The following is a 19,140-nucleotide window of genomic DNA, read 5'->3' as shown; positions in this document are numbered from 1 at the left end:
ACACCTTAGATGGTGCCTGCCAGCATATCAAAAGGCAGGTGAACTTTTGCATCGCTAAAAACATCTGGAAATTATCAAAGATCGTTCTCAACATCAAATTTACGATATTTAGGAACAACGAGTGATTAAAGAACGGGGTGTGTTTGACAGATAAATCTGTACATGTAGTACATGAATGTAGTCGATAATGATTTTTTTACATTTAAAAACAAAATTGGAATATTATAAATTCAATATTTTTCATAACTTATTCGGTGAAATTTATCCATATCCAGCTTTTGTATCCACACTTATCTACACCAAGACTTCAATTCGACATTTAGATACAGTGCATATGTGACTACTTCAGTTTTCTACCATCAAAGTCCTTTAGTCATGTAGAAATGTGTCGCTATCACCCGCATATGGGGTTATTATCTTCCAGTTGATTCAATACACAAGAGCATATTCTTCGAACGATTGAATTTTAAAACTGACAAACAAGTTGATAATGCAAGGGTCCCTACAATCACATTACTTAAATTCTATGGTCATTTGCAAATAGTCTGTCGCTAGGTCTAATGTTGAGTGACGTCTTTCATACATTGTTAGGCCATTATTTTCATGCTAAATTGACCACGGATTTCTCGGTTTTCCCGAATGTAAGTCGAATGGCGGTACGTGCGACTGGTCAGCGGGGGATGCTTGCTTCTTCATGACAACAGATTCAATAGCATATGTTTTCAGAGCTCTCTGTTTGCTACACCTACATTATTATGCCCCCTTCGAAGAAGGGAGGGCATACTGCTTTGCTGATGTCTGTCGGTCGGTCTGTCTGTCGGTCCACCATTAGTTTCCGTTCATTTTCTTTTCAGAGGTTGCACATATTGAAATGAAATTTGGTATACAGATTTGTTATAAGAATGACTAGTCAACTTTTGTTTTGGGTACGATCGGCCCATTTTGGACGGACTTATTCTCCTTGGACTTCGAAAAATTCCAATAATTTGCAGTTTCCGTTCATCTTCTTCGCAGAGGTTAAAGTGGTTGAAGAAACTGAATGACCTTTTACAAACACTGATGGTCACCTCCCTAGTTTATTTACTATTATGAAAGGATGATCACTGAATTATGACAGGGTAAAAAAGATCATTCTTGATAAAGAAATATGGATGCGGGCAAAATTTTTGCGCATTCACCGGTCAATGATCTCCACAAATCTCCTTCATCTCCCGTACATCTAAGTGTGGTGAGCTAATTGAAAGAACTGTCAGCTTTACTCCATTTTGACAAGAAAGAAACGAAATCTAATCTTTATGAATACTTCTGCTTTGGGGATGGTGTTGGGGCGGTGAAGTTAATGAACACACAAAGCATTCGTAAATTTGCTTATTTTCAATAGGTATTTTGAGTTCAAGACATTGGATTAAAATGATTAATTATTGATGTATTGACTGAGGTACGCCATAGAACGTTTCATTGATGGAAAAGCCACTGATTAAGAAATCTATACAGGTGACATACCTAGTGTTGTTCTTGAACTGATTAACAGCAATGGGTTTACTTAAGAAATAAAGGGCAAAATATTTAGTGGATGTACGCATTTCGCGCTAAATGTCAAGTCAAAATTGTGAAAAAAAGAGGAACATGGGCTTTAAGGGCTCATTGCTCATTTATGAATTACTATTCTATGTTGAAAACTGTTTTCAATAAAAAAATTTTTTTTTTGGATATGGGGCACCTTGCGAAATAAAGTGTTTAGGTATTTAACTTAGAATGCAAATTTTTTGGATTGGAAATGGTTGCGTGTAATATAAACATTTCTAATTGTTTTTCTTTTTTGGAAATATTCTACAATGCTCACAACTTTAATGTTCTCAATTAGACAACTAAAACAGGTGTACACACGTTTTTTATAGGTCTTTTATTTCGTTGTGAGAAATCCCAAACGCTCCAAGTATTACCCTGGCAGGAAAATAAACAAAACCGTACAAGACCATAAGGGGTACGATATTTTTAAAACCAAACCCTTAAATAATTGACGAAATGAGTTTCTAAAAACCGCAATGTTATTTTTTCCAGGCAATGAAACGTGTATCTAGGAAGATATTGTATAAAGAGGAAATTGTATAACAAGGATGCATAAGTGACCCCGGTTACCTAACATGCAAATTGTACTTCGTGTACATATAATTTACTTATACTACCTGTCACACTTATGTCCTCGTGTGTCTCGGGGTAATAAGGTCACCAAATACTTCAATGAATATTTAAAAGCACGACTTATCATTTAAATTTCATTAGACAAAAACCTATCATCATCTATACAGAGGTAAGCGCATGTGTCTTAATTTCATTCATATACTCATAGTACTAAGTAAAGGAACTTCTAAAGAAATAATTTCCGTGTAACAATGTCCTCTCGTAAATTATGTGTGCCATTAGTGTGATATCTTAACGGGGTTTTATGAAACTCTGGAGGTAGGGAGAGCATCAGTATCTTTATGTAGCCTCTGTGGGAGGACCTGCAAACTTTTTGATTGTTATTGCAGCCCGGAGGACCGGGCTGCTCTATATATATAAGTTTAAGTGTTGGTACCTGGGGATTGGGGTGGGAGTAGTTATTCAAAATTAAGGGTTTTCTAAACATGGAAAAGATTGTTAATCAGAATGTTCTTTCCCTTTATTAATTACAAGATACATAATATATTTACTTCCAGAAAGTGAATCTGTAAAAATATATATGTTTTTCATATTTAATATTTAAAATTGTTTATTATTTACAATCGAAAAAACGACAGGTCCCTCTTTTTAGAACATCGAATTTTACTTCTCGCATAAAAACGTACTCTGAACGATTCATGTTTTATATTCTAAAATTGAAAATTAAATACATTTTTGAATATGGGTGATGCATGTGTCTAACTTCAATTTATATTTTATGCAGCCAACATTTACTCGAGGAATTGTAGTTTAAATTGGTATCGTTTTTGTTTGACATTTATCCGACTATAAGTTTTCCAAATATTCGCGACTATCGTCTCCATCAATTAGACGCATGCCTTGTCACACATATCGAAGCGGTTTAATGATTAAGACTCATGTCCATAGTTTACCTTATATATTTCCCGGGCGACAATTGATGGTTACATCAATGTTTTCTTGTATACAGTGTAATAATTTTGATTGTTATATACAGTGTAATAACAGATACTAACTTGCAGTACCTCAAAATGTAAATACCGGTATTCACCGCAGGAAATTAATATGAAAGGAATACACTAATCGTGCATAACGTATTAAGCACGTAAGAATCTGAGTGACCCTTCCTGCAATATCACCACTTCATTTGGTGTCTCATTTATCGACATACGCAGTACGTCCTTTTTTATGCCCCCGTAATCGAAGATTCGGGGATTTATAGTTTTTGCCATGTCTGTCCGTTTGTCTGTCTTAAAATTTTAACCCTGGACATAAATTTTGAACAGTTGGGCCTTCATATTCCGAGGGTGTATTGCATGTGACAAGGCTTTCATTTGGTTACAGAACATTTTGACGATGAACTTGGAGTTTGGCCTACTTTAAAAAAAAAAGTTACCTTTGCCATCATCCTCACAATGTCAAGGTTTTGTGATTTCGGAACTCGTTTTGTGTGGATGGAGTTCCGAAATCCCAAAACCTTGACATTGTGAAGTTGCTTTGCCATAACTTTGAAAAGTTGATGCTAGGGCTTTAATATTTAACGTGTATTTCTTATGACAAGGCCTTCCCCTGAGTACCATTAATTTGACCCTTTTGACCTTGTTTTTGAAGTTTGGCCCACGTATAAAAAAAAAATTAACATTGGCCATAACTTTTTTAAGGCTAGTGCTTGGACTTTCGTATAAAATGCGGAGATGGATTCGTTGAGAACCAGTCCGTTCTTTAAATAACATCATTTTTCAACCATTGACTTATAGTTTGACTTGCAATTGAGAAAAAATTATAACCTTCGTCAAAAGCTGACATACGGGGGCATCAGTGTTTCACGAACACATCTTGTTTCTTTATCTGAAAGACAAGCATATCATATACTAGTATGGGCAAGTTCGCTTTGTAGAAATGTTAAAATACTTAAAACGAGGGGATGCCTTCATTGATAAAATATGAAGTAAAAATTCTATGAATAAATTAATGTTTCGCTATCTCTAGGATCTAAAGGATTAATAAATGTTTAAACTTGTTGAAACATTTAAATTTATACTATAAAATTTTAAGAAGACACAATATTGAGAAAAAGCATAGCATAAAGAAATCAACAACCGGTTGCACACTCTGTATTCGTATTTAGTGTGAAGATGAATCACACAGTGATAATCAGAATGATGTAGCATTTATTTTGTGGTTGATCTAGCTAACTATGGGTGTTAGACCGGTCATTGACGGAGGATATGCCAGGGTAATACTTGGAGGTAAAAACTTGTCTTTATATACAGCATGAACAAACTTCACCTTTTTATGTTACAGCTGTGTATAAACTCAAATGCATCATGTTTATTCTGCGCTGAAAAACTTCCTTCATTCGCTTTTTACTCCTGTATATTCTTTTTGAAATAAATGCGAGAATCTTTAATATATGATTGATTTTTTTTTCAGTTTCCCCTAACATACAAAACTTTATTGAAGATATGCATGTGTACGTTCTTTCTGCTTTTTTAATGCTGAACATTTTCATCATACATGTATAATTCTTTTTTTTTTTTACACTGAACTATCAAAAATTGCACGATATGCATACACAACGCTGTGGCGGATCCAGAAAATTGAATTGGAATGGGGCAACCATATTATTTAATGTTATATACAATATTGATTACCTAAACCGCAGACATTAAAAATTTTAAATCAGATATTAGTATATTATTTCGTTTCGAGGTGAGAAGTAATGACAGTTAAATTCAAGTTGAAAAATCTGAATAGTATCGAGATCGAGAAGGGGTATTTCATTTTATTTAGACTAATACCCCGGGAGAAAGCATGGATTGAACGTTAAACTTCCTTTCTTGTCTAAACTCGTAGGTAGGTTTATTTGAATAGATGCAAGTTTTCTCTCACCTTAAAGAAATTGATATATATCGGAAAATAGCAACAATATAAGATATGACAATACCACGCCTGCTAATCGATCACTTGCACAACCAGTAGTTGTGTATAACAATCAAAAGAGATCGATTTCCGGTTGTGCAGTTGATGCGAATAATTCCAGTGCACAGATAGTAAATGGACTCGATTCAGGCAATAATTGATATTTTTATTAAAATATAAGAATGTGATTCCATGAGCAATTTATTTTTCTTTAATTTTACACTCTCATAAAATGCAGTGATTGTTGATTAGCGACTATATTTGTTTTGAAGCAAGGGCTGGTAGAGCGAAAACGCTGATTGAAAACAGTATTCGCCGACTAAAATTCGTTTTAATCTCAACTAACCTTGAAAATCCAATGTCCACCATGAGTATGCTACAAGTGCATCCTATCCACCAAAAGTGGGACTTCGATATGTGTATAATTTGATAAATATTCGAAGAAAATAACATTGCTTGTGCATGCGATCATTCAGTTGTGAAAGAGATCTCGGGTTATGCATGAGATGAAGGACAAAAAGTTTCAAACTTTGCGAATAAAATTAAACATTATAGAATTATAACGTAGTCTTGCAAAATTTAAAACATAAAATTATAGGATTTTCTTGCAAATAAGTTGAATTTGTGAGAAAAAAAGATAGATAAGTAATCTGTTGAAGTAGATCTGTTAGGGGAGGGGGTTAAAGTTTCACTTACAATCAAAATAATTACGGTAAAAAAAAATTATGTGTGTATTATTTAAATCATAAATCTTGTGTGAATTATCCAATGCATCTTTAATATGACTATTCCGTCTGCCAAAAAAAAAATAATAATAAAATAAATAATAAAAAAGAGATAAAATAAAATAAAAAATAAAAAAAAAAACAGCACATACTGGGCAGTATATCATTTTCTTTCAGTACGAAATTGTTTAACTCAAACATACCTTACCTTTATTTGACGGTACTGCAACAAAAGTGGAGGGAAAGACCGAATTTTTCATGCTTTCATTTCATATATATTTTATAGTAAAAGTGCTGTCTGTGAAAAAAATAAGAGACAGGCTCTCGATGATATGTGTTTGCCAAGGGGTAAGTATTTCCTGGTGTTTTGAAGCTAGGTATCCTGAATTTTGTTATCGAGATGGAAAGGATCAATATGACAACACCACATTACAGGTGCTTCTGGACAGGACACCCCCCCCCTCCCGATATTCAACCCCGGACTTGTCGTACACTTTTTTTCTCACAAATTATATTTATTACATTTATTCATCATGAATACCATAGGGGAAATATCGTAAAAAATCCAAAATAATCGTTCAATAAAAAAAACATCCCTATTAAACATTCCAAATAAAATTAATGCAAAGCATCAAATCAGCCGCAAAGTTTATAATTTCAAAAATTACTAGTACTTTCTTAATTTCAAAAGCATCAATGCATGGGAAGCACAAAATATTCAAAGCGCTGAAATAGATCAATTTCATTTCAGACTGTCTTCAAAGCTAAAAAAAAATAAAATGTTTGTTTTAATTAAATAAAAATTTTAGTGCATTTGTTCATCAAATGGAGTCATCAATGAATCAATAAAAAAGTCAATGATAAATTATAAGAATGTATGATTGAAGATGTTGGTCTCTCAAGATGAACCACATGCCGAAACCCTGGATCTTTGTCACGTGATAATACCCATGGTTACTGCAGTAGGCTAATCAAGGCGCGTAGTTTGATGGAAAAAATGTAAGAAAAATCTTTGTTGTCACATCTGTAGCACATTCAAAACAATTTTTACTACAGTGTTGTTGAAAAACTTTTTCAATTTTTATTCACCTTGCAACTTTTACCATTTCATTATTATCTGGAAAACCATGACGATTTCCTTTCATATCTTGATTACTCCCTGGTTGGGGAGTACCTATTGTAAACTCTTTCTATATAACCATATATTATTAATCACCCAATTAGAAATGACAATGAAATTGAAACAACAACAATAAATGCTCAGTTTTAAGAAAGTTTTTAAAATTAAGATTAGTTTACAGAACTAATGAAAAAAATAACGTCTCATTTCCCGATATAAGAGATCGGCCGCTGCTGCTGAAAAAGTCAAAATGTGCTTGCAAAAATGACTGTACATCATTGGCGGATCTAGAAGGTGGTTCCTGGGTTGGACACCCCCCCCCCTCCCCCTATTTGATTAGAGAGAGAGTTATGTAACATGGATATTTTATTACTTCTAATATTTTGAATAAAATAAATACTTTGAATAAAAAAAATATTTCGAATAAAATAAATACACTGTACATGTTGTTCAATCTCTGTCCTTTCTATCGCTATAAATAGATTTCCCTCGTTTAATATGCTTTCCTCCGAGTACCGTCACATGCAATCCGAGCCCTGCTTGCTTGTTTGTGTTTTTGTTTTTTGTTTTTGTTTGTTTGTTTGTTTTTGGCCTGTCAAAGTCCCCCATAGAACTGTTGAAAACTCAGTGTTGCCAGGTTTGAAGTGCCTATATGCATGAGTGTTGGACGCCTGGACAACCAACCAACCCCCCTTTTTTTCAAAAAATTGCTGGATCTGTCCCTGCAACGTTTTCATATTATAGACAATATTTAACATTTTATAATTACCAGAAATAAAATAGTATAAGAGGTGAATTATGGAGATTGTATAATACTTGCGTAACTTTTTATCCTTTATCTCATGCATAACCCGAGATCTCTTTCACAACTGAATGACCGCATGCACAAGCAATGTTATTTTCTTCAAATATTTGTCAAATTATACACATATCGAAGTCCCAGTTAAGGTGGATAGGATGCACTTGTAGCATACTCATGGTGGACATTGGATTTTCAAGGTTAGTTGAGATTAAAATGAATTTTAGTCGGCGAATACTGTTTTCAATCAGGGTTTTCGCTCTACCAGCCCTTGCTTCAAAACAAATATAGTCGCTAATCAACAATCACTGCATTTTATGAGAGTGTAAAATTAAAGAAAAATAAATTGCTCATGGAATCACATTCTTATATTTTAATAAAAATATCAATTACTGCCTGAATCGAGTCCATTTACTACCTGTGCACTGGAATTATTCGCATCAACTGCACAACCGGAAATCGATCTCTTTTGATTGTTATACACAACTGCTGGTTGTGCAAGTGATCGATTAGCAGGCGTGCATACTATATCGCTGGATTTTTTTCATAATACAAATTTGCAATATAGTCTTAAGCACTGTCTGCATGTATTTTGTTCGGTATGCCATGACATCAACGATAGTGGGATAATTTGCACAATGGGAGAATTTATGGTTGAACTTCGTATTTGAACACTAAATTAATAATACTGTAAATCAATATTTATTCGCGAGAACTTTATTTTCGCGTAATTACGCGAGAAAATATGCTCGCGAAAACTTCATTCTCGCGTTTAATAGTATTCCTTAAGATTATATAGAGCAATGGCCACAATTCGTGAAAATATTGTCTCGCTTATAAAGAGTCAATGACTATCTCGCGAAAATAAGGTTTCGCGAAAATTAAGTGATCTACAGTACATGTATCACGAATACCATAGGTATCCATGTTGAAGTGATCTGTACGTCCAAACTACTTATTCTTTGAATAATATATCTCCAATAAATTTAATAATCTCTTATCTCTCAAAAGTTTTTTCTCAGTCCTTTCGAGTTCGAGAAAACGCAGTTTGACTGTATTTTTAAGGTCTTCCGTCTTCACGGAAGACCTTATAGTTATTGCTCTGTTTCTTATTATTATTATTAAGGTCTTCCGTCATCACGGAAGACCTTATAGTGATTCTACTGTTTCTTATTATTATTATTTTTCTGACCATCTAATTTTGTGCACGCGATTTCTCGAAGACTACTGGATGGATTTTCATGAAATTTGCAGGAACAATGTGTTGTTATCTGAAGTTATTTTATCCGAGAGATTTTTTGGAAATTCCTTTCTGGTGCCAAGTTACGGGACATATCCTGATTTTAAAATGACATTTTGTCCACGGTTAATCTCAAGAACTGTAATAGATATCAAAATGAAACTTTCAGGGATGATAGACCGTGGTAATTACTATCCAGGACGCGACATTTCGTTCGTCGTCAGTACTTCCTGTCGTTACCAGATGCAAATTTAAAAAGTCTTATTTTCTAACTTTTTTTGTTTTTCAATTTTTTTTGAATTATTTTCGCATGATTGATAGAAACCTTTGTAATGATGCTTGATATATAATTTGTTTGTAAATTAATAAATCCAAACTCGAGATATTAACATTTAAAAATCTGAAGCGGGACCAAAATGGCGGCGGTCTCTGTCAACTCCAACATTTCGCAATAGGGGTTTACAGAGGCAACTGAGCGTTTGCTTGAACGAAAGCAACATAAGGAGCAATGAGATGTGAAGGAAAACAGATCGTCCCGTTGTAAGTACGTTGCAGTTCTGTGTCAAACTACATTTATAGTTCAAGGTCTCCTTACACGCCTTCTTTAATTGGTTTTGGCTGTTTCTCAAAGTAGAAATAGAAAAGAATTAATGAGCAAATGAAGAACATTACCTACTATCTTTGTTTTGCATCACGGAAACACAGATCTTAAATCATATAGTTATAATTAATAGTTTTTCAAGAAACAATACATATAGTAAGTATAAAACGTGGCCACTGTTTTTCCATGCACATTTGTGTCATATTAAACTAATAGAAAAGACAACAATGGGCCTAAAAATCTATTTTCATGGAGAAAAATAAAAGTTAAAATAATTTCAGTATATACCACGTCACGAAAATATTGCTTTACTTTTTCCTCCCTTTTGGACGCTCAGAAAACTTTGAATGTTACCATGGTCTCAAGAATGAACACTGAGAGAATTACCTAGTTGATGTAACTAGTGTGCCTAGTAAAGCGTTCGTCGTGATTAGTAATCACTCTGTGTACTAGCTAAGGTAGTGAAAAGTTGAGTGATGGTCGTAAAGATACTTAGATACCTAGTGAAAGTTACTTATAAATTATTAGATTTACTAATATTATCTAGTATATCTACCCAATACCTAGTAAAACTACTTTTGAGGTAGTGACTGTATGGACAGTAAATTAACAAAGAAAAGTAAAGAACATAAATCTCCCCTTTGCATGTATGCACCATTTGAATGTTGTTTACAAGTTTGTGTTACAAAATAAAAGTGGTGTGACTTTGACATACAGAAAAAAAACAACGGTAGATACAATCGGCAATCCTACGCTCCATTCAAACCTCGGATGTGATTAGTGGAGCAATACGCATTAGATCCTTACATTTCTCCGCCGGAAACAGCCTTATCACTCATTTATATTTTGCTCTGCATAACGTTCTTCTAAAAAGTCTCTTTATTTGTGTAATTCCTCATGTAAAAACAACCATATGTAAGTATTCCTTGAAAGCAAGAACGCAGTGTTTGACGTGCAACAAGTAACTTGGATTTTTGAACAGGGACCTATATACTATAAACAGTAATCTTCAGTTCCGATTTATTGGTATTAAAGGCTTTAAAGAGTCTATCATTTAAAATGGTAGGTCGTATTCATAAGATTTCAAAATGAAATTGACAAGGAGCGCTGTCTTATAATGGTACAACATACAAAAAACAATAGAGGAAATAGGTACATGCTTTCCTACAAATCTTCAATTTTAAAAGCACATAGAATCATGAGCAGATCTAGAGGGGGGCTCGGGAGTGGGGGTGGGGTATGGAACCAACTCCCCCTAGAATTGGCAGAAATATAAAATTGATTGACTAAAAAGAGCAAGTAAATTGTGACCCCCCCCCCCCCCAAAAGGAGACCCTCTCATAAACTCTGACTTGTGTTAAGTTTTTATGAAAAGTAATAGGTATAAAGCATTACAAGTAAAAAGTCAACCATGCACTAACCCCCCTTAAAAACGTGGAAACTCCACAGAAAAAGCAGATCTTTGTTAAATTGTTATAAAAAGCCAAACGTCTGAAGCTTGAAAGTCAAAAATCCTACCCCCCCCCCCCCAAAAAAAAAAAAAAAACGAATAGTTTTTTCACGTTTTGTGTGTGCGGTTTTTTTTTCTTTGTTTGCTTCTCACTAAATTTCTGGGTTTGAAATTTTTATTTCACTGGGTTGCCCCCCTCCACCCCCCGTTACAGTAGCCAAGTGAAACGATGACAACTTATCTATTTACTTATTTACTGATAAAAAAATACAAGTCAAAATACAACTACATACAACAATGTAAACTGTCAAAATGAGAGGGGTTGAGCAGACAGACTAGATTTATTTTCTTTCTGACTGCTACAGTATAATAAGCTGCGAACAAATACATTTTGATTTTCAAGATTTCCGAGGGCAGATTATTCGTTTCAAAATCTGCCAGCAACCCATTCCTGAATGAAATGGCAGATTTCTTAACCTGCTCCTTGGACAGAGTGTTTTGGGAAACTTGATCATGACCTGGTGATATCAGGGTTAAATAGTTGATCCGACAGTAAAAATAAAAACATGGATAGAAAAGAAATCAATTTATTAACTTTATTTCTATGAAAATATGATATCATGTTATAAAGATGTAATCTTGTACTTTCAGTGCTGAAAAACATAATAACATGAGTGACATATCAAAAAATGTTAATGAATGAAAAATTATACATGAGATTGGCAAGAATAAAGTCTGGATTTTAATGCTTACAAAATTTACTTCGAGCACGGAATTCAAAAAATGATTAGAACGGAATGGCGCCAAAATGTTTATAAATTATTGGACTTGTTTCGTACGCCTATACAACAGACACGGTTACCTAATCTGAACCGACCTATCAGAATTACGTTAAGGTAAAGTTAAATTCTACTGAAATTAGTTTATGGTAAGAAACAAATATATTCTCAGAAACGTGTTAGAATTTAGAGCACAGGGCCTGTGGTCTACATGTATAATTAATAAGCCTACAGCTACCTAGCGAACAGCTGATATACATGTACCATACGATACTAATACACTTTGAATCAACTTAATGGGTAGGTAAGAGATCTGACTTAAACAACTTGGTTTATATTTACATAGATCTATTCACAACCTCATTCTTCAGATAGTGAAAGTGATTTAAGTGACTGAGATAATAAATATAGACGAATTTAACATTCTTAAGAGTTATTTCCAGTTATTTCCCGTTGTCAGCGTAACGCTTGGTCCTTTGTAAGTTAGGGTACGTGCATTGGCGGATCCAGAGGGGGGGGGGAGGGGTTCCGGGGGTTGGAACCCCCCTTTATTTTTCCCAAGTAATGTGAGAGAGAGGGAGAAAGAATGAAAGAAAGAGAAAGAGGATAAAACGTTAACTAAAAGAATAAGTATTTGTACATCTAGTAATAACTTATGTATTGAATAGATAGATTCTCACACATTTAGTTTCCTCCATTCACCTTCACTGTTACTGAGAGAATGGTAGAAAATATTCTATTTTAATATATCTTATAAATATTTCATACACATGTATGTAACATGTGAGGTTTATTTGATATTAGATACCCGCGACCTTTTGCTGTGTTGGCTATTCAAATTCTAAAAAAAAAATTCTTTGTACTCTTCGGAACTGCTGCAAATCCATTCAATTTTAAGGCTTCATTAGTTTTTGAAATTAATGTGTTTCTTTTTTATTTGGACTGGGGGTACCTTTTCAAAGAAAAAAGGACGTAAAACAAAGATATTATTTAACACAACCTTAGATCTTTCCATATATGTGTGTAAATCATTGCTTGAGAGTGTGTAGGGGTGGGGGGGGGGTGATAGAGTGACACAACCCTGGAAACCCTCCCCCCCCCCTTTTTTTAAAAAATGGCTGGATCCACTGCTGATGTTTACCTGTAAATATTTTGATGAATATGGCAGGGGGATTGTACAAGTATGTCTTCCGTTCTTCTGTCACACTCTGCGTTTAGCTCTATTCAAAGCTCAGTTTCCAATTTAGAAACTGTCCAAGATATTTTCATCAAACTTCATATGCTAAATAGATATTGATGAGAGCTATGCAGGTGCATCAACATGTTTTTACCATGAGCTTTCTATAGACACTGACCTCACTTTTGTAATGTAGTGGTTTACTCAGTTTTAAGGAGACTATTTATCATCTTTTATCAAACTTCATATGCTCATACAATGTACATACTGATGAGAACTATTCATCAGGAGATTTTGTTTACTTTCACCTTTCCATAGACCTTGACCTCAATTTTCTTAAATTAGTTTTTTAAGAAACTATTCAAGATAGTGTTACTTCACATGATTACATAATCATACTGATAAAGAGCTATTCAACGGCATTAACATTTTTAACACTTTTTTATCTTGATTTTTCTTATGACCTTGACCTCTTTTTTCTTAAGTTAATGTTTATCTCAATTGTAAAGATACCATCCAGGAAAGTTTTATTAAACTTCATATGCTTATTCATATTGATGCTTTTCAATTTATTAGTGCATCAACAATTTTTGGTCTTGACCTTCCTTTTGATGCTTGATCTCACATTTCTCAAATTCGGGTCAAATTTCATATGCTGGTACATATTGATGTAAGTTTTTCAACTGAATCAACCTTTTTTACCATTCATTTGATCTTGACCTCAATTTTCTCAATTTGTGTTAAATTCAGTTTTAAAGCCATATATGGCGTAACTGATCAAAAAAATATATTTTTGAAAAATACAAAATTAAGTAAAGAAATATAGTTAATACATTTAAATTAAAACTTTTCATACAATTCTGAACACTGAGAACACCTCGTTTCATCTATTAATATGATTTTATCTTCTCTGTATTGTGTTATTTAAATCTTTTGTATTTTCTTCCGAGTCGGAGAAAATTCGGAGAACCCAAATTAAATTGTGATATCTTTATAGCCCAATTGACTTAGATTTTGTAATTTACGGAAAAGTTCTATCTTTATATAAAGTAATGATACAAATAATAAGTTCTTATAATTTTAATCTAATAATTTTCATTGTACATACGCCATATATGGCTTTAAAATAACCATTTCAATATTTTATCGTACTAATTCATATGCTTATATACATACCGATGTGAGTATTTCAACTGCATCAGTTTTTTACCTTGACCTTTCCTTTGACTTTAACTTCATTTATTTTAAATTAGTGTTTAGCTTAGTTTTCAGTAAACAAAGATATTTCTATCAAACTTTATAAATATGCTGATACATATTTTTGAGAACTATTCAACTGCATCAAAAACATTGACCCAAATGCTTACCTTTCTAGTGACCTTAACCTTTCCTGTGACCTCAATCTTACTTTCCAAAATTTGCATTGCATTTAGTTTCATAGAAACTATTTATAAGATTTATTTTAAATTAGCTTATGCACTTATACATTAATTGATGAGAATTATCCGCAAATACTAGTAACCAACTTTTTAGATTTCAGTTTAAAGGAAACTATTCAAGAAGTTAATTTTCTTGTTGCAATAGTAATATACCCTCAGCAGGGCATTCCTGACCTATGGCCATATAGTTAATCTTTAACCTTTATTGACCAATTTCAATGTTTACCTGTATTTCCAGAATATGAGGCAACATGAAAAACACAATAAAAATAGTCATACAGAATACTTTTCTAGGATACTGATCAATACAGTTGATGATGTTAGAAATGGAAAAACATGCCTTATGCTGGTTGATCGCTGATTGACCCTGCAAAGGGGGAATACCTTTTGTAAAATTTAAAGTCGTCTATAAACAAATGTTTAGTAAATTATATAAGGCATCTTTCGAAAAATCTTTTCTCAAGAAGCACAGAAGCATCAAGAAAAGTTGAAGCGATTGAGAAAGCTTCGCAATCAGGTCTAGGTGGATCTTGGAGAGAAAAAATACCATTTTATTTTCTAAATATGATAATATCATGGGGTTAATGAAGAATGGTCTTTTTAAAACAAAGAGGAGTTAACTCAAACAGAAACTCTTTCATTCAATTTCTTATGTATCTTATGTATCTCAACTTTGGCATTTATTAAAATGGTTTGCTGATATATCAACCCAAAACAAATAAAACATTAAAACTATAAGCTTAAGTTTAGTGTCTTTACATAACTATTAAGATAAATAATTACATATACTTAATATATTACAATTTGACCAAGTATTTCAAACCAATTTTAAGTGTGAAATTTTCCTATAATTCTCTATGTGTCTAACTTCGTAAAGTCCATCAAGTTGTGGTCAGCTGACCACCTCATGGGAATTTAAACTATAATTAAATGTTTTATACTAATAGGCATGAAACCTGTGGATCACATGCCAAATACCTTTCTTCTTAGCTAGGTGCATTGATCAATGTTTTACATATGAAAAAAATCTTAAGTTTTAAAATCTTCTTTTCAAGAACATCACAGTCATAATTATTCAAATTGATATGGACATATCCTCATGTAGGAAGTTCAGTAAAACATTGAATGTGTGTAATGTCCCTTTTCTTCTATGTTCTGAACAGATGATGATGAGGTCAATACATGTGAGGTCAATACATGAACTAAATACATTGTTGTTGTGCACCCTTTTTCAAAATGTTTACCTTGAGTGCAGGCACATCCAAAATTATTTTCCCTCCAATACCTTGAATTTCTTACAATTATACTTCTTCTGTTTCTATACAATATGTGCTCATCATGTTTTACAACTTTAATTATAAATATTTTGATTTTTAATGAATTTCATTTTATTTCAACAAGTTGCAATTAGACATTGAAAAATCATGTTAATAATCTGAGTTATTTTCTATTATAATAATTAACTAATGTTTACAATTTATTTGGGGTCAGATCTTGTACAGTAACTGTAATCATTCCTTGTTGAACTTAGGTTTGGGCTACAAATGAAAAAATATACATGTACCAAGATTTAACAATAGAATAAGTACATTGTAGTTTTAAACAAGTATTTGAAAAAATTAAGTCTCACTCTGTCGATTGCATTTAATTACAATAATAAACTAAACTTCCTTAGTTAAATATGTCAGCTTACTACATGTATAAAGCCTATTTCTTGTAACTATTACATGTAACAACACCCCATAGAGGGTCATGTCAGAGGTCAAATTCGGAACAACTCTAGACTTATTCACTTGAACAATAAATGATGATTTTGCATGCGACAATTTAATAGGTTGATAGAGTTTAAAACTTTGATAAACATAGAGTTTGATAAACTTTGATTATTAATATATTAAGCTTCATGTATCATTTGATTTTTAAGGGATGTATGTGATTAATTGACTAATTTCCAAAGGAATGCACTGTACATATTTTGCAATATAAATTGATTGACTATGGCAAGTATTCAGATTTCTGAATTTCACCTATAATCAATAAAACACTTGTAATATAAATAAGGGGTACGATGGTGATACAAGTGGAGGAATTTGCAGAACATCTTTATTGGTCCGTGTTACAATTGATACGCTTTTATTTTGTTCCCAAAGTTATTTTGATAGCTTCATGATAGCTAAAATAAACTGGCATCAAATGCACATCTGCCTGTACGAGTTCTGAAATATAAACATGATCCAAAATTGTACCACCCTCTGTAGTAGAAAAATGCACTTTCTGCTGAAATCCTTTAGACTCTACCAACTCTTGTACAGGTCCTTTAAATTTTGCATCTTCATTGAAGTCGCCCATTATAATACATTTCAAATATTGTGCCTTGAAATAATCAATGACTTTCTGAAGGCCTTCAAGAAATATTGTCAGATTGAGTTGACTTGGTCGATAAATAATAATGAGTACAGCATTTTCTTCACACAATTCTACAGCAATTCCTTCAATATTTTTCTGTGGTAATACATGAATCAACGTTTTTTCATGTTTCTTCTTGTACACACCAACACCCCCTCCTTTAGCATTGCAAAGCTTCACAAAACTGTTCAAATTTTCATCATAGGATTCTTTTCTTGTAGCATGGTAAAACTCAAAGTCTTGAATTTCAAATTCTTCTGCACTCTCACTGCCTTTCAACCATGTCTCTGTCAAACACACATAGTTTGCATTCAGAAATCTCTTGTCACACTTAAGGTCTTGAAAATGACATCTTAAACTTTGCACATTCAATAAAATGATTGTTTTATGATCATCAGAGTCAGAGATGAAATTTGAATGACTTTGATCTGGAGTTAATTTCTGCATTTTAATCAGGGCAGATTTCACTTGTTGATCAGCATAAATTTTCTTCTGCAAAACAGTTTCATCACTTGTCTCTATAAATAAACCATTCTGAGAGGTGACTCGACTAATAGCTACATATGCCTGTCCTGGAGTAAATGTTCTATCTAAATTTACAACAACGCGGTCTGTTGTCATTCCTTGAACTTTATGTGCAGTACATGCCCATGATAATTTCAAAGGAAATTGGTGTCGAACTACATTTCTTGTATTCTTCTCTCTAATGTCTTCTTGCACTCTTTGAATTAGGACCAGATTTCCTTGAGGGGTCGACTTTCCTTGCTGTCTTCCAGTATCTTTACTTTCAAAGAGTATTCCAATTCCTTCGACTCGATTTCTCTGTTGACCTCTTCCAAACTCAATGAGGGAAATGTATCCCATTGCACCATTAACAAGTCCATCATCAACATTTATGTTTCTTGTCAGCATGACTCTAGCATTCACAGATATGATCAGGGAAGTGGATAAGCCATCTGTTCTTGTTCTAATGAAGGGATTATCACGTAGAGTGAGCTTACCTGTCGTTCTATCTTTCTGATAATCTTCAGCATTTACTTCTATTAAATCTGTACATTTTTCTCTCAACATCTTAAGGTTATGTTCATTTGCTTCTTCATTTGTCGGATATACATGTAGAACATCCTGTGGCCCATCCTTTATACATTCTGTAAGCATCCCCTTTGCCACCTCTGATAATGGTTCCTCTATTGTCCGAACTCGTAAAGAATTCAAAATCGAAGCAAAGTTTGCATCTTCCCGTTGTCTCATTACTTCGTCCAACTCAATCATCTTGAAAAAGTCTAACCAATAGTCAACTGGATATTCTAGATTTTCATTATACAATCTCTCTGCTTTTCGTTGTTTTACAGGAGGAAGTTGATAGAAATCGCCAACTGCTATTACAGAAACTCCACCAAATGGTTCTTTGCACTTTTTAATTTGAACAAGCCGCTCATGAATGTAATACAGAAGCCTCTTGTAAACCATAGATATTTCATCAATAACCAAGATCTGCAAGTTGTCTAACTTGGCTCTTATTGCACTCAAGTTTTGCTCATTCAGAGGTTCATAAGGAATGCGTAGAGCTATTGGCAAAGAGAAAACATAGTGAAGTGTATTTCCATGTATATTGAATGCAGCTGTACCAGTAAATGCTGTTAGAAGAACAGATATGTCAACAGGAGATGGAAGTATTTTTTCAAAAAGACGAGATGCTTCATAATGTATAGCCTTGATCAAATGGCTTTTTCCTGTTCCGGCACCTCCTGTCACAAAGATATGCAATGGTTCTGTTTTCTCTCCATTAACTTTCTTCAAACACCAGTTATGAACTATGTAGAAAACCTCCTTTTGTTTTTCATTTAAATTTCTTAATATAGGGAGCATTTCTTGACTTGAATTAAAATTTTCTGTGATGCTGTATAACAAGTCTGAGGAATTATTATTTTCAATTTCATGAGTTACCTCTGGCCTTTTGTCTTCTAATTTCTCTGTCCTCTTTTTTTCATTTATACACTCATTCCTATTGATTTCTGTTTCTGGACAAAGCTTTGCCCAAGCATCCTCAGGTTCACCATAAAGTTCAAAAACTTCTTGTGCATTATCAATGGCATCCTCATTTGTAGAAAATTTGCACCGATTACTTTCCACCAAAGTTCTGACCGATAGTAAATCATTTTTGGATTTCAGTCGGACAAATCCTGATTCAAAAAATGTTTGGTAAAGTTCAAATCCAGGTGGTTTTAGTTGGTCTTGTGTGACATATGGAAGAAAAAGCTGTAAAATTGACTGATAATACTTCTCTGGTGCATTTTCTGA

General features: G+C 33.3%; 1 protein-coding gene across 2 annotated transcripts in view; it reads left to right on the top strand.

The window, feature by feature from the left end:
* Nucleotides 1–19,140, top strand: part of LOC134246492 (monocarboxylate transporter 12-like) — a 49,294-nt gene that overhangs the window by 6,805 nt on the left and 23,349 nt on the right. The window contains exon 2 of one of the 2 annotated variants that reach the window (XM_062728865.1): nt 4,373–4,430. The exons of the other annotated variant lie outside the window; for it this stretch is intronic. Within the exon in view, the coding sequence (XP_062584849.1) occupies nt 4,373–4,430 (58 nt within the window). The remainder of the gene's footprint in view (nt 1–4,372; nt 4,431–19,140) is intronic. 2 annotated transcript variants of the gene reach the window in all.

This window comes from Saccostrea cucullata, unplaced genomic scaffold, assembly GCF_032062105.1.
Source record: "Saccostrea cucullata isolate Sc308-1 unplaced genomic scaffold, CSIRO_AGI_Scuc_v1 ctg2, whole genome shotgun sequence".
In the NCBI taxonomy this organism is placed as follows: domain Eukaryota; kingdom Metazoa; phylum Mollusca; class Bivalvia; order Ostreida; family Ostreidae; genus Saccostrea; species Saccostrea cuccullata.
This window is presented reverse-complemented; position numbering and strand designations above follow the sequence as displayed.